At 34.9% G+C, this 17,319-nt stretch overlaps 2 protein-coding genes across 2 annotated transcripts in view; both read right to left on the bottom strand.

Moving 5' to 3' along the window:
- The window catches only part of LOC110445479 (GATA zinc finger domain-containing protein 14-like), a 46,084-nt gene extending 43,546 nt beyond the window's left edge, over window positions 1–2,538 (bottom strand). Inside the window, exon 1 of the mRNA XM_021490135.1 lies at window positions 853–2,538. Within this exon, the coding sequence (XP_021345810.1) occupies window positions 853–2,285 (1,433 nt within the window). The 5' untranslated portion in view covers window positions 2,286–2,538. The remainder of the gene's footprint in view (window positions 1–852) is intronic.
- Window positions 2,539–8,626: 6,088 nt separating this feature from the next.
- LOC110445439 (hybrid signal transduction histidine kinase M-like) overlaps window positions 8,627–17,319 on the bottom strand; it is a 35,327-nt gene continuing 26,634 nt past the window's right edge. The window contains exon 2 of the mRNA XM_021490075.1: window positions 8,627–10,080. Coding sequence (XP_021345750.1) covers window positions 8,849–9,973 — 1,125 coding nt within the window. The 5' untranslated portion in view covers window positions 9,974–10,080 and the 3' untranslated portion in view covers window positions 8,627–8,848. The remainder of the gene's footprint in view (window positions 10,081–17,319) is intronic.

The raw sequence follows: 17,319 nt of genomic DNA, 5'->3' as shown, positions 1-17,319 counted from the left end.
ATTCAGTAATCATACATTTTTAGAGAGCAGTCATCTATATGTTATTCAGTAATCATACATTTTTAGAGAGCAGTCATCTATATGTTGTCCAATAATCACACATTTATAGAGAGCAATCATCTATATGTTGCTCAGTAATCACACATTTATAGAGAGTAGTCATTTATGTGTTGTTCAGTAATCATACCCTTATAGAGAGTAATCATCTATATATTGTTCAGTAATCATACCTTTATAGAGATTAATCATCTATATGTTGTTCAGTAATCATACATTTATAGAGAGTAATCATCTGTATGTTGTTCGGTAATCACACATTACTATTGTTATTACACAGGTTTTACCAGATGTCATTTTTAGAGGGTAATCATCTACATATCTGGTAACACACTTAAGGTATTGTCTGTGTCACGAAACTTTAAATCAGCATAACACATGTGCTTGTTAATGTACGACACACAATCAATTCGACCAGGTCAGTGGACGGTGACAAAAGGCTTACTGCTGGATTAAAGCAGTCAATACCTCACCTTTACGAGTTATACAGGTTGCCTGTAACTTCTTATAATATACCCGCAGATAAATACAGCAGCTCATACAGCGAAAAGATTATTCCGACCGATACATCCGATTTACATAAAATTGAAGTATGTTTTATGCATTTGGGTACTTCTAAGCTGTAGTTCATGTGGACCTTACCTGTTACGTCGAAATAGAGTTTCTTAAATTCTAATCAACGTGTTGATTATCGTTGCTTCTGTTTTGAGGTATGTAGAAAGATGATTTTCAATGGTTTGCTATGTGGATGTGTGTTGTGTGTGTTGATTATACAAAATAATAAACAAAACAAACCTGTCTGTTGTTATGTAAATCTGATCGTCTACTGCTTCAAGCTCTTTGTCGAGTGGGTAGGTGTAGTAGTCGCCCGTCGAGTAATCGTAGGTATCGCGATAATCGTCAATACGATCCTTGTAGTTTTCGTCGTGTGATTGATCGGAGTAACTGCCGTTTCGACGTTTTGAGCTGTCGTTGCTTCGATGTTTGGAGGAATTATCGTGACGATGTGACGAGTTATCTTTCCTTCGATGATTAGAAATATCGTTGTTTCGATGATCGGAGTAGCCGTTGTGTCGATTTGATGAGTAGTTGTCACTGTGATGTTTGCTGCATTCGTTGTAACGATGATCGATGTGACCGTTTTCACGATATGTTGAGTGGTCTTTCTTTTGATTGCTGAAATTATTGTCGCTTTTATGTTTGTTGTAAGTATCTTGACGACGTGAAGAGTGATCATTTCTCCGATGTTTGGTTTTGTCGTCGCTTCGATAATCGGCGTAGTTGTCATGTCGATGAGGAGAGTGATTGTCCCTTGGATACTTATTGTTTTTCTCGATTCGATTATCAGAATGTTTGTATTTTCGATGTGGTGAGTGACTGTCTCTTCCATGTCTGGATTTATCGTCGATTTGTCGACGTGATGAATCATCGTCCTTACGATAATTGGATTTATCGTCGTTTCGATTATTAGAGTCTGGTCTATGTGATGAGTGATCATTCCTTCGATGTCTGGACATATCATCGTTTCGATGATCGGAATGACTGTCTTGTCGATGTGATGGATTTCGATCGTCCCTTTGCTGACTTGAGTTACCGTTGTTTCGATGATCAGAGTAATCGCCTTGGCGATGTGACGAAGAACCTTTTCTTTGATGTGTGGAATTATCGTCATTTCTATAATCAGAAGAGTGACCGTTACTGTGATGTTTCGATTGATTGTCTCTAGAGCGATTTATAGATTCCTCTTTTCCCTTTCTGTTGGATTCATCTTTCGAATATGGTTGGTATTCGTCCTTTTTGTTTGTGAAGTAGCTTTCTTTTGAATAATGATGATTTCCTCTTGTGGAATTTTCAGGTTTAGATTTTTCGGGACAATCTTCTGCAATCAATGCAGGAAAGCTTCCCCGGGGAAGATTTGTATAGCTGCTGCCATTAATGTTAATAGGCTTCTGAATTGGTATATACTGTTCAAGAGGAGGAGGAGCGATTCCTTTCTGGTAATATTCCTGTGGGTAAGCCACACACGTAGTAGGAGCGTAGACTGGGTAAATAATCTCCTGTGGTATTGGCTGTTGCCGCAGATGAGCTGGAGGTAGTGGTAAAAGAGGTTTCCTAACATATTGACGAGGTTGTTCCAAAGGAAAGTCTGATCGCGTTGCTGGCTCTTGGTGAAATTCCATGTTTTGCAGCCTGTCCTGTTCCCGGAATGGTACACTGAATTCTGTCATGCGGGGAATCTTTATTCAACGTTTAACCAGATGTAAACACAAGGTCCACTCGGATCGAATGTAATCCGGCTAAACGTACTCGCGTTGTTATGTCCACGTGTGAAGTCGTAGAAGGGTATGACTCAAACTAGAATCAATGTAAACAAACGTTTTGTAGCGATTTTATCTATAACAAAAACGCATAAACGTGTGTCCTTCTTTACACTTCCAGTAGGGTAATGCATGTGGAACAAACTGCATATGAGAAAACGTTGCTTACTGGTATGACCGTCTCATGGCTTCAGGTGTAAATGGGGTGTAGGGTCTTAACTAGTCCGTCACCACTCGTGTGTGCATACACGTAAACTGGAGCGCTTCGCTACTATACACTGGTGGGTGTGTCGCTCTATAGTCAACGTACCGTGAATACGAGAGATATTTAATTCAAACAACCTCATGCAGGTGTAAACAGAACTTGTAATTTTAAATTTCATATCTATGCACTTAGAATATTCAAAAGCACACCCTAATGTGAGAAAGGTATTTTTGACTTTATTACCCTAAAGAAAATCTGTATAGAAAGACCGACTCATACCATTTAAAAATCATATCCATACAATATACCGGTATCTGTTTTAGTTTATCTACATAGTAGAAAGACACTGAATAGTTTTCCATGAGATATTGTTCATTTTACATGTGTATATAACATGCATTGTTAATATATTTTAGCTGCTCGGGTATATTGACGATGCCGTATAACACCACAGGTATAATCTCACAGGTTATCTGTATATAGAAAAGCTAACAATGCCCTATGGTTTAACAGGTTATCAGGTTTTGTATACTAGTAATAACTATTTTTAACGGGTTGTCTTCCTTTATAGACTAGTAAACTATACCATACTTTTAACATATTTTTTTTTTTTTATACAAATAACTATTTTTAACGGGTTTTCTTCCTTTATAGACTAGTTATTGATACCATATCATTTAATAGTTTACCGTTCTTAAAAGATTACTTAACAATAACATCTTCTTTAACAGGTTATCTTTTTTATACACAAATAACTGTAGCATATCTTTAAACATATTATCTGCCTTTAAAGAACAGTTAACAATACCATACCAGTTAACGGATGTGTTATCTAATCTATAAAGAAAGATAACCTGTGAGATGATATGTATCTTCAAAAATAACCGTACAACTAAAACATATTAACGGGTTATCATTTTTATAGACTAGTTATTTTAACATATCTTTCATATGATATCGTCCTTAAAGACTAATTAACAATACCACAAGTTATCTTTTTTTTAGACTAAAGCTAACAATAGCGATTATTTTAATAAAATTATTTTAACCGTTATCATTTTTATAGAATAGCTAAAAATACCTTTTGTTTAACAGGTTATCATTTTCATATTTTAACAGGTTTTTATTTTTAACATGTTTTCATTATTAAATCAAATTATTTTTTAATTCTATGTTTCAACTGGTTTTCATTTTTACATTTTATCATGTTTTCATTGTTGTAGACTAGTTAACAATATCATATTTTAACAAGTTATCGTCGTTTTCAATAACAATACCATGTCTTTTCACGAGTTATGTTCATTGACAGACTAGCTTACAATACCATATGTTTTAATAGGTTATCGTATTTTAAAGGCTAGCTACTACCATTAAAAGCTATCTCCTTTGTATACTATTTAATGACAACATGTTATTATCTGTAAAAGAACTGTAAACCATATCATATCCTTTCAAACTTTCCATCCATGCAGCATTGTTAACCATTCCATAGTGTATCATATTCCGTCTTTGCGTATTGCAGAGTTATCTTCTCTTGGGAGCAGGTATTGATTGTTACGTCTTTGGTCTGTGTGAGAAAATTACGTCGTTTTCTCAAAAATTGATGACGTTTCTCTCACAAACAAGTGACGTAACAATTAATACCTGCTCTCAAGAGAAGATAACTCTGCAATACGCAAAGACGGAATTAACCATACATTATCTTAAATCCGTCACTTAGTTGACAGTTCACTTTCTGGACGTATCCATTGATGGGAAAACAATATTCGGCCGTTATACACAAGTAACGGCATAAACCATTAGTATATAAAACCACAAAATCACTTCAAAGCATTAGGTTTTTTGCATATAGTATGTATTAGACGCTGTGAATTTTGATTTATGGCTTTGACAGAGTTTTGATTCGTTCGATGTGGACACTTTTTTTAGAATTGAATAACTGTCCTTTTCCATCGTTCACATACAATTACGAGATAATCTTAGTATTTAAGATGTCTGGGCACATTTCAAAACATATCTTCCGCACAAAATTCTATAGAATTCATTTTATGAATCCGTTTTCATCAAGTTATATTTTCTTCTGTGTGAAAATGACCAAATGTAAAAATTCTGCCTTATTATTAGAGACTGATATTTTCCCATACTACTGGTGATACATATGTTAACCCTTCAAAGCAAAATGTTGTATTAACGCAACATGAGTAGAGAAAAAGAAGTTGTGGTGCTATATCGTTAATGTAAGTGATACTCGTGTATTGTTGAACTAATTATTTTTAGATTATCTTCCAGATAATGTTTTAATTATATTCTTGTTGAGGACGAAAGCATGGCTTATGAATGAACCAAGTAGATAGGAAGATTATATCAGTTATACTGTCGGTAGTGTATGAGCAGCCGTAACCTGAGTCCTCACTCCAATTAAATGCATTAAATATAGTATGTCTAATTAACGATCCCTGTCTCACTGCACTGTGTTTTTTTCTAAATACACTAACCGCTATTGACTCCGTTTAGATATGACTGTAGTACAGTTTGGCCTGGGCAGTTCTGTAGACCAGGTAGCTCAATCGATTAGACCAATGACACTATATATAATCTGAAGTTCAGGGTTCGAACCCGGTCTACCCTGGCTGAATTTTCACACTCAGAAATCATACTGTTGTTGATTATATTTTATTTATTTAATCTTTATTATTTCTCATAAAATTCACTCAGTTTTCACTTCATTGAGTGAATTTTATGAGAAAAGATAAAGATTAAATAAACAAAATATAATCAACAACAGTATGATTTCTGAGTGTGAAAATTCAGCGAGGGTAGACCGGGTTCGAACCCCGAACTTCAGATTATCGTGTTCTTTTCTGAAATGATTTAACAAAGCTGTAGTCATGCCGAATGATACAGGTTCTAGTACTTGGTTACAGGTTTTGGTAGTGGTACGAGGATCCTTAAGTCGTGTATTGCTTCATCATGCATACACGTGCTGGTGACTGTTCAGTATTTTGAACTATACTGCACTATCACATTTCAGTAAAAGTCTGACTATTACAGCAACGTCATGCTATCACAATATCGTTTCGTCCACCATTTTTTGTGATTTTTTTTTGATTTTTTTTTATGGTTATTATTCATTAAAATACGAGGATGGCTTAACTTATATGATTATCTGCTAATGCCAACTTGAATTTCAGTTTTAGATAGGTTGAATTTAAACAGGTATTTTTTCTGTCGACTCATGAGTTCAGCGCTTGAAATTAGTTAGGCGGTAACAGCAGACAGGGACGTATCGTCAGCGATTATTTTTTTGTCGGTTTCTATATCATCTTGAGTATCATTAATATGTAAATAGAAGAACAGAGGGCCTAAAATCGAGCCCTGTGGACCCAAGAGCTCTCAGAACAGAATGACCTGACGAAAACCCATGTACGCGCAACACATTGATACTGGGACGAGTTGACTTCATCGGCTGTTCAACAAAATCATATACTACTGACAATTTGACATCACCTACTCGGTACACCTGTACTCAGTCCACATACTCTATATCTACACCATCGTAACATCATGTCTTTTCACATTCCCCATGTACATTCAATAGATTACGGAAGCCGGTAAACCTTTGTTAGGTTTATTTATATTGTTGGAATTTCCGACTTATGTTCGCCGTCTGACGGAAGTGGTAACCATAGAAAGCATGCTCTTGTTCTCGCAAAAAAAGTCTGTTCCGTTAATTGGTAAACAATTAGCTTAAAAAGTTATTTTGAACGTAAATTTAAAGACACAAATGCATTTTTCAAAGCATGGAATATGTTTGACCGGAACTGTGCATGTGTCAAATACCATCATAAATATTAAAATTATGCATATCAGGACCCGTATGTAAAAACTAATTAAGTTAAGACATCAATTCGGAGTACTAGCTTATCATAGGATCATTCGGAACTTCTCGGCCGATTCGGTCATCTAACGTTGGAAGCCAGGAACTGTAATCGGGGCGAGGTGTTCCGAATGATCATAGGATATGAAGAAAAATATATCTATTCGGAACAAATCTAAACTTAAGCAGTTTATATATGTTATGATACAAGTATGATGCATACTTGTGCTTATATATGTACATCTGTTTATGTAATCTTTACATTTAAGGAAATCAAGATAACACTAGAATAATTACGGGAAAAAATTAGGCGATATCATATATACAAAACATAACATTAATTCTATTTTGAAAACAGGACCATGGCACAGTGGGAATGGAGGCACAGTGGGAATTGAGACCTATAACAACAAACGATTCTAGGTCTTTTTGGCAGCTTTCTACCTGGAGACACCCTAACACATGATTGCAACATTATATCGTGTATAGAAATCTACTAGGGCTTAAACCACTATTGTTATCGGGAATGACATCAACGGTAGGGACTCGATCGGTGTCCGTCTATGTAACAATGTACGCTATTTAAACAAAGCGTGAGAACTAGAATGACATAATGATGGATTATCAGTCACACAAAAGATTGATAACAGATTAACTGTGACAAAATCCCTACAAGATTGTTTATTGTGACGTCACGAGTTATCGTCGACATTGCCATTGAACTCATACGATTAATTTCTTGGGTCACTGACACGCTTTCAAGCAACGCATAAGTATCGGAGCGATCACTAGAATCAGGAAATCAACAAAAACGTTTGTTGAATGAATGCACATTGCATTTCTTTAAACCTGAAAAATACCCCTGATAGAAGTAAATTTAGGACTAACATTAGCGTGTTATGTGTACTATCTCATTAGTTAATGAGCGGAAGAAATTACTGTATAAGCGGAGAAATAATTGGTGCTTTTTGCGTTAAGTTGGCAGCAAATGAATACACTTTCATTAAACATAAACCTTTTTGCTCATTGATGTTTTAAGTTCATGCCACTTTTTAAGAAATATTCAACTTAAGAAAATAATCATTATCTTGAATGTCCGATTCAAATCAATGATTCGACCCGTAAAGGGCAGAAAGTATCTTATATTTTCAAAATAATTGAAAATATACCATAAAACACTTATAAAATGAAATGTAAAGAATTAAGTTTTACGCTAGTAAGCTAGTTAAATCGAAATTAAACTGTCAAAATACATAAATATGATAAAATATTTGAGTTACCTCCCTTTACAGTAATAAATCCCCATCCAACTTAATTCTATACGAGGTCACATTATCCTACAGATAATCATGAATAGTTAATTAAGGAATTGTCATTTCGTTTATTTTGGACTCATCGGTACCGAAGTCTAAAAAAGAAAATTCATCTCCAAAAAGTTCCGGAAAAATGTTCAGAAACACAGCAAAAAGGGAACACGTCTATAGATTATATTTCACCTCCAGAAGGGTTTCAGTTTGTTTCAAATTCTTCTCACTTCATTCATTTATTTATTATTTTATCTCATTCATTTAATTTTCTTACTTATTCAGATTATTGTTTCGATAGTTGTTATTTTATTTATTCCTACTAAGCTTCGTTTTCATTTGTTTCAAATTCTTCTCACTTTCTGTTATTTTTTATTTATTTATTTTATTTTATTTTGTTTATTTATCTATTATAGTATCGGTATTTACTTTTTTTTTTACTTCGTTTCCATTTGCTTCACCTCTCACTTACAGTTATTTATTTATTCATATATATATATATATATATATATATTCTATCGATATTTATTATCTTTATTTTTTATTCCTACTAAGATTCAATTTACGTCAATGACGTTGTAGGTAGTCTTCTAACCAATTTTTTCCTTGTGTGATTTCAGAGTCTGTCATACTTGTAGAGGTGTATTGGAGTCTATCAATATAATTTGTTGTTCGGTGTTGCTATGGTGTATCGGTTTACAATCGCATTTCAATACATCTATGCTGCTGCCGCTGCTGCCACTGCTGCTGCTGCTGCTGCTGGTGGTGATGATGAGGATGCTTGAAGCGTGAATGCGATTAAAACATGCCATATTCATGCGTTATTTTCGGCATATAAGATGAAATAAGCCATGAGGGATTTTGTCAATGCTGATAAAATGTTTTATTTAGCTAACGTGTACGGCAATGGATATACAATGTAAATGTACAATACTAAATTACAAACAGGATTCACGATACCACTTTCAAAGTGAAAAGATAAAACATAAATTTAACAAACAACACCTTGTTTTACTTAGAAAATCTCCCCCAAACACCAAAGTAACAGAGAATGAACAAAAAAAGAGGTCTCTAGACCTCACTATTTTCATCTATCGTCTTCACTACTATTCGATCCGTTTTCAGAGCTACTTTGATCGCTACCACTCCACCCATTGTTGTTATTGTTTCTGACAGGAGACCTGTCATTGTTTTCAGCACTACTGCTACCACCCTGCATTGACGTTTTCGCCATTGTTCTACCAGTACGCGGTAAGTTTTCAAAACTATCGCTGTGCGAATCATTTTCATTACTGCTACTTCTATCATTGCCGTCATAAGAGTCATCCCAACCTCCAATATGACCCTGAGCAGACCAATCATCGTCGTCGCTTCTGTCGTCATCCCTGCCATTCTCTCTGCTGTCATAGCTGTTGTCATATCCATTGTCGTAATAACCATTCCAAGCCCCGTTGTTGACAGTGTTGTATCCACTGTCGTGATTCGCTGGGTAGTAATTTTGGCCGGATATTGAAGGTTCTCTGTTTAACGAACGGCCTGAATTTCGAACCCTGTTTCTTTTATTTGAACTGTATTTTGAACTAGATAAATAGGATCTATCCCTAGATGGTGACCAACCCAGCGGTTCATTTGCAAATGAATCAGTTGGTTGAAGGTCAGTAGAACGTACCCTGGATCGACGAGAATTTACCTGTGACGTCTTCAAGTGAGATATCCCGTCACGTGATGTTTTGGCCTTTGAAGATCGTACCAGCGGTGACACCTTGTCAGGCGTAGATTGACCATAGGCCAAACGCACTGAAGGTGCTTTGTTCCTTCTTTTGGATTTTTTTAAAAGCGATTGTCGTCCAGTTGCTGCCTTATTTTGAATCTTGTTTTTCTTATTGCTTGACCGCACATTTGATGTGACTTTTCCAGATGCCGATTTCGATCTTCTCGATGATTTCTTGCTCTTATTCCTCCTCGAAGACCTTCGTTTGGATTTAGATTTCGTTTTTGTTGTTTTTCTTTCCTTTTTAGATTTCTTTGTGATACGAGAACTCTCGGATTTAGTGGAAACGACAGATTTAGTCTTAGAAGGTACATTTCCAAGTGCGGTTTTACTAGAACGTTTTGCTCCGGGGATAACACTTTCTTTTACCGTTTTAATTGTCGACCGACACAAGTTGATACAGTACGGGCATATCTTCCCCGTGTTAGGGTCTCTTGCCATTACCTCGTAGATACACTCCTTGGGGAGGTTCTTTGGAGTTCTACATGGGGAACAGGAGGAGGACGCAGCCGCAGCGTCACCATTCTGACTCGGCACGGGAACGCCTGCTGTAGACAGAAAATATATAATCTGATCAGCAAGATTTTACACAACCGTTGAAACGTTTTTACGGTATTATACCGTATTTCAGACTATTTTACTTCGTCGATATTTGTTGACTAGAAGAGAGTTATATGTTATTTGCCGAATAAGAGCACAAATTGCCATTTGACTGTTATTGGGCTACCAAAAATGTTTATTTTTCAGACGATGCATTAGAAGTGTTATATCCCAAAAATACTGTTGCTTCAATATCAGAATGAAAGTTTGTACGACAACCTACACATGCACGTGAAATAAAAACATAAATTATACGCAAAGACATGAAGTTTATGTTTGAAAGGAGATATTTTCATCAGCAATGCCTGTATGCTTACATGTTGGGCATGCAGGTTCAGGGAAAGAATATGCATGTTGTACCCTACTGCATGTCCTAGGAGATGACTTATTATTTGGGCCCCCTGCAGGATGGAGGGTTTTATTTTGTGCTTCTGCTCAAGAAACCAAAATTGATCTGCTGCCTATATTGTAATAATTGGCACGGGTTCGAGACCTACGTGGATCAGTAGCCAGGTACTGTTGTGAGCGCGTTAAACCCGAGCAAACGCACTTACCCTAACCAACCTAGTGCATTTATTTATAAAATTATCTACAAGGAAATAATTAATCATACGTTACGCTTTTGCTTTGGATTCACACCAGATGATATGTTTTTTTTCGCAAACAATGAAAATTCATTATACAATAGTAACATAAATGATACCATTGCTATCAAACAGTTACAAAATTAGCATCACAATACATAAAAAAAAGTTTATTTATTAACTATGCACCAAAACTATAAGTTATCATCTTCTGTAAAAGTGGAAGTGTTTGCGGGATAATTTGCTCGCGTTTTTATCGTGTGGAGTAAATAACCGCGAACGTATCCTCGCGCGAATATTGATGCATAGATTATATAGAATATACATATATAGATGATACAGATTTTAGAAGAATTGCCAACGAAAAATAATCAACACTGTAATCAGTTGAAAGAGTTATACCGCGCGAATATTTCCACACTCGAAAATTTCCGCCTTTACACTATACCTGTTAGGTAAACATATTTAACGCTTGATTGATGTTGAAACAGCTGAACGTAACAGTTGTTATCGAGCAGGTAAATCGTCTCTCGTTACAAACGTTTAAATGATCTGTTCTGTTTGATACATCACCTAGCCATCGTTGTTATCTGTCAAATCAAAGATTACTTTTGATTGAACGATATGGTTATTGGCTAAACACTTAATGACGAATATAAGAAATATTGATAAAAATCACCTGTGTTATGACATGCTTTGATGCATGGTATTGTCCTGTGACATACTTTTTTAAACCTAAAACAGTGGACTGGGAAATAGATGGGTGAGTCGATGTAAAGACCGACGACCGAAGTGTACTCTGAATTTACTGCGATTTTCAGTCTCCACATCGATAGAACAATTTGTTACCTTGTCCAATTCTTATGAATTAATTATGAATTAATTATGAATTAGAAAGGGATTTTTTTTGCACAAAATATGTTATATATATTATTTACAACAAAATGGCGAAAAGGTTAAATGCCGTGTTTTAAATCCCCCGCGCGCGTGCTAAGGAGCGTCAATCAAGTTGTGCCGGAGCTTTTAACAGGCTCATTTACATGTATTCTCTCAAATAATGACGCTAATAAGGTCATGTATAGATGCTCGCTAATCGTCGGGAATATTTCCATGCAATCTATGCTGTATAATGCTCGCGTTTTTAGTTCAAAAGGCTTAGTTGCGGACAAACTTTTGAAAGATGACTTCTTTTTTGTTAAACATGTAGTGCTTTGTGTGTGACGTCATTAAAATAGGTTCTCTTTTTTTCATTCCATCACTTGATAGACTGTAAATACAAACCAATGAATACGCGTGTCGCAAACAATATTGAATAAAAATTATATAAATAAAAAAACACTGTCTTAGTTTCCAGATAAATGTAATTATTAACTTTAAAGTATTTCTATCATGTAGCAATTAAGAAAAATATTCAATGTGTAGAAAGTACTATCATGTAACCGATACACTATTATATGTATTGTTGTTTTTAACTTGTTACATAACACGGATAAGGTTAAATTTTATTACCTGCTGTGCTTTATTTGTCAATCAAATTAAGGAAAAAACGAACTTTATACATCTTGATGTTACTTTTTTTCTCACAAAGAGTCGCTTAGCACCGAGATCATCTTACATCAACAGGAAACTGCGGCCAACAATGTAACCGCAAATGATGCGTTACCTGTAACACGCACTACTAAATGCACACATCAGTAGAATACATTATAGATTATTAACAATTCCTTTGCACTCTTTAACACGGCAGTATTACAAAGTGATAGCAACAAAAACAGAAAAAGTCAAAATCTTTCTGAAAAACGTTTTCACTTGACTATGCCATCACTTATTGACACATCTCGTTATTTTGAGACATTTACTTTCTTTGTCAATAGTAGCATGACACTTGTTCATATTTCGGAAGGACATTGCTAATGGTTTTGTTTTGTTTATTTGTGTTTTACGTCCTACTAACAGCTATGGTCATTAAAGGACTGGCCAGGTTTTGGTGGTGGAGGAAAGCTGGAGTTCCACCGACCTACGGCCAGTACCTGGCGACTGCACCACGTAGGCCTTGAACCCTCGACCCAGTGTTGGAGGGCTAGTGGAAGAAGAATGTCAGACGCCTTAACCACTTGTCCATTGCTATTAAAACAATTTTTGTGTACATATCGTTTGTCATCTTCTTTATATGACTCTCATGACAGACAGCTAACTCGTTTTTATGCATGCTGTTTTCGCGATCAATGTAATATTGCTTGGCACAAATAGTGTTTTGAAGTTTTTATTCGCGTTATCAAAACTACCATTTACGAATGTGTCTTAAGCCCCGTTTTTATATAACGAGTTTTCTGATTACCGTTGTACTACAAAAATAAATCGCTTGTCGGTGACTTACGGTCACGTTTTGCATACATAGAGTACATCTGTTTTGTGTTTGATCAAGATTGGTAATTAAAAACAGCTCACTGTCAATTATAGCTAAACTAACATTACTTACTTGTGCTTTTATAATGACTACACTATTGATTAATGTTAATTAAAAAATGAAGGCACTTCGATTGAAATAATTTTAGATCAGGTTACTTCCTTCTAGCAAAATACAAAATAACTTTATAGTTCAGTCTTTATTTGTATGAGCATTAACTGAAAATAAGCATGTTTGATGGGTGTGGGCAAACATGCTACGGTATGATAAGTTCTTGTTCCTATGTATCATTCACCCTGCCCATCCCATTGTGACCCTTCCCACGGCGCCATTGGGGCCGCCTTTATTCCATCTTCTACGTGACCAATCAAGCGAGTGAGTGGAAAGCATAAAGTGTTATGGGGCATGAACATAGAAATTTCTATAGAAAACCTACTGGTAGGTGTTTTATAGCTTTCTAAACAGGATTTCCAACCTTTGACATAGAAAGTTTATCAACTGAAATAATCTCTTTAACCTCTATTGACACTACAAGTTAGGTATTCATTATACCCAACCAATAACTACTAGAAAGGTTCCGATGATTTGTATTAATAATTGTTTTTCATCAGACAAATAACCGTCACCTTCTGCTGACGAAATGCCAAGTTTTAAGCAGAGACACATCCTTGGTTAAACAATATGGAGCGACGTATTTTTATTATTAAGACGAAATGAAACATTGTCGTGTTAGAAAAAAACACATTCATGAATACGTTTTATCTGTTCTTAAAGTTAAATAACAATATTGATCGCTGTTTTCTTGTGATTCTGTAAATGTAAAAAAAACGTTCATTGATAAAATGTCCAAAGCGATGAAGGGACATTAGTAGAATTATAGATTTGATGCAAGACTCTCAAACAGAGAATCTTATTTTCAATTTAAAAAATGCGTGACATAATCTGTTCACATTTTGTTCGCCTTACACAATACAACTCCCCTTACAATATCCTCACCTGACTGAATTTATTTGTGTGTTTATATAGGTTTTAGGTAAGCTTATCTCATACGTTAAAGTCTTCACGTCGCACTTCTTACATATATATAATTGTTGTCATACTTTCCATATATATATATATATATATATATAATATTATTATTTGTTAAGACTCTGTTATTTTTTTTAAAAACAATCGACACGGTACATATTTTGAAAAAATATACATATCCATCTTTATAATAGAGAAAACAAATGTATAAATAACAACATATAGCTTACCACCACTTTACCAATTTACAAATATGACCGATACATTTTGAAGATACTCATTGTTTGTTTCATCTGCATTAAATCATTTTAGCTCAAATACATTTTGTACTTATTGATTGGTCGGATTTTTATTTTTTTCAAAATGTGTGAATTGTTTTTCTTCTATGAATATTACTATGGTTTCTTATGGTACAAAGATTTCATTACTTTTCTTAAGACATGAATCGCTGTCTTTGACTGACGACGATAACGTTTGCTAACCCACATGCACGCTTACACAACACATATGGAGGCACGTCCTAGGATAACATTAGCTGTTAATAGGACGTTAAACAATATCAAGTGTTTTTTGGACATATATTTGATAAGTGTGATGGCTAGTATGTGAAATGCAACGTTTTTAAATATCATGGCGGTGCTTTGTGACATACTCATTTTGTCAATAGTTGTTTAGTGGTATTTTATGATACGTAATTTGTATATACATTTCCAACATTTATCGAGTGTTCATTTACAGCATTGCTGAAAGTTTCATCTACTATTCCATAGTTATATTTTGCAGAATCGTGTTCCACATACTCATTGCAATACAGCAATATGATATTGCCATCTGATGATCACATGTATATTGTTATATTTTTCATTCCTGGTTTCCAATGCATGTCAATCCATTACCCTCTTCCCTATTTACACGTATTTGTTCTGTTGTACATATTACTTCATTCCTGTAGCAAGTGTTGAAAAGTTGATTATTAAGCAGATAATAAAGTTACATAAGTGTCAAGACACTTGTTTTTGTTTCCTTTTTCTGTTCTGTAAAATGTTCCATTTGTATTTCGATGTATTGTCAAACAAAATTTGAATAAAACAAAGTTTAAACCAAACATTTGCTACTTTTCACGAACGGACAGTGGCAGTAGCAGTAAGACCATTGATTTTTGGGTAATTGCTGGGGAGATGTTTATTTATAGTTAAATGAACATTAGGTGTGACCACATAGCACACTTAGAGACACTGAACTGTCTTAATCTGAAGGTGTAGTCAAGATATTGACAGATATTATTTTATGTCTTAAAATCCCCTTAAAGCAGTCTACAATGGCACATCGGTGACACTTGATCAATATCGTATAGTAACTGCGCCTTTTATTAGATATAAAACCGTCACATAATAGCATCCCATATGTTACACGTAGCTTAACATAACGTATTGTTATTGATTCTGAATACAATAACATAATTATCAATCAATTTTCTACAGAAGCCAGACGACATAAACAAAATAGAAAGTATGTTTGCCCGGTGAGTCTGAAATATGAACCATTTATTGATTAAAATGTTTAAAACAATGTCATTAAATGAAGCCAACATAAAGGATATGTCTCTCTTTATCAATTCTGTTTTTCTTACCGGGTACAAGGCGATATTACGGAAAGTACACTCTTTGTCATACTTATTTAAGGACGTGCTATGCAGGTGTTGACGGGTATTTACATCAAAACTGGTTTGTCAGTATCTGTTACAACATGGTATTTTTGCTGAGTAACGTCTATAAAAACATAACATTAATATTAACTTGTGTGTACTGCTTATTGAACGTGTTCAGCAAGCTTTTAGATAAGGCAAAATTAAAAAAAGAGAGAAATTATCATAGTGTGCGATTTCAAATGCATGGCTAGTTCACGACAAAGTAATTCAAATATATCATCTGGTATAACATTTTGTTCAAAAGTATTGAAATTTTGTAACAAAAAATAGTGTCCGAATGTACAAGGCTTCCCGGTGGCAACAGATTTTCTGAACAAGCCGATATAAACAAAACGGTGTAAACGACTCGTTAAGAGTCCAAGACATGCAACACACAAAACCTCGGTGTTAATTTAACTCACAAAACAATTAAACCTGTTTCTATCTTTCTTCGTAAAACATCCGCAAGGCGTGGGTTTTCTTTTAAGAAAAGATTTATAAAAGCTATTGGCAAGCCGTCAAAAGCATTTCTTGTTCACATGTATTTTTTTGCAGCGTAACTGGGATATTTGAACAGGGTTTTTGAACCCTTTGTACCAGGCATGTCACCGTACACCATTTATGGTATTTGCATTGCTTGTTATTGTTTTTTACTTATTCAACTTTCAATGCAGCTCTTCAAAATATTTTTATTTTTATTTTTTTATTTATATATGTATATATCTCAGTTTGACCTATGCCATACGTAATGCATCCCATAAAAAGTTTTACCTTCCATTTTATTCCTAATTGCTGATATTTTGACATCACAACGTCACTACTACCCGTGTGAGTATGCATCGTTGAAATCCAAATATCTAAAAAAAAAGAATTACTTGACCGCTGCGTATACATTTAAAAGAATTTAGCTTTATTTATATTACAATTGCTATGGAACAGGTTTTCCGAACTTAAATTTTAACACTTCTATTTACCAGGATGCTAGCTCACATGAGGTGTTAATGTGGGAAGAAACCCATGTACCCGGAGAAAACCGCAGGTGGTTTGGCAGATAATCCCATATCATTTCCCATCCAATCGAGGAATCGAACCTAGGCCGTCTTGGTGAAAGGCGAGTGTGCTATTTGCATAGAATCATTTTTTTAACAAAGTATAAGAACTTACTTTATGTACATTCATATTGTTTACAGCGTAAATAATGACTTCATTGGCACTTACCTGTGATAGTTATAAGGATAGTTAACAATACACAACATTGCGTTTGAAATGCCATGTCGAATGGGAGCGGTATTCCTTATGCTCTTGGTCCCCACGAAACAAAGCTTACGACACTAACGTCATTCAGCGCTTACAAAGCTAGACAGCATATTACCGTCCTTATATATGCATGTGATCCTCTTTACAGATGTTTAATCATATAATTATTCATGAAAACAAAACTGATCAAGACGAATTATGCATAATTATATGTGAAGGGAGA

This window comes from Mizuhopecten yessoensis, unplaced genomic scaffold (genome assembly GCF_002113885.1).
Source record: "Mizuhopecten yessoensis strain PY_sf001 unplaced genomic scaffold, ASM211388v2 scaffold2307, whole genome shotgun sequence".
In the NCBI taxonomy this organism is placed as follows: Eukaryota; Metazoa; Mollusca; class Bivalvia; order Pectinida; family Pectinidae; genus Mizuhopecten; species Mizuhopecten yessoensis.
This window is presented reverse-complemented; position numbering and strand designations above follow the sequence as displayed.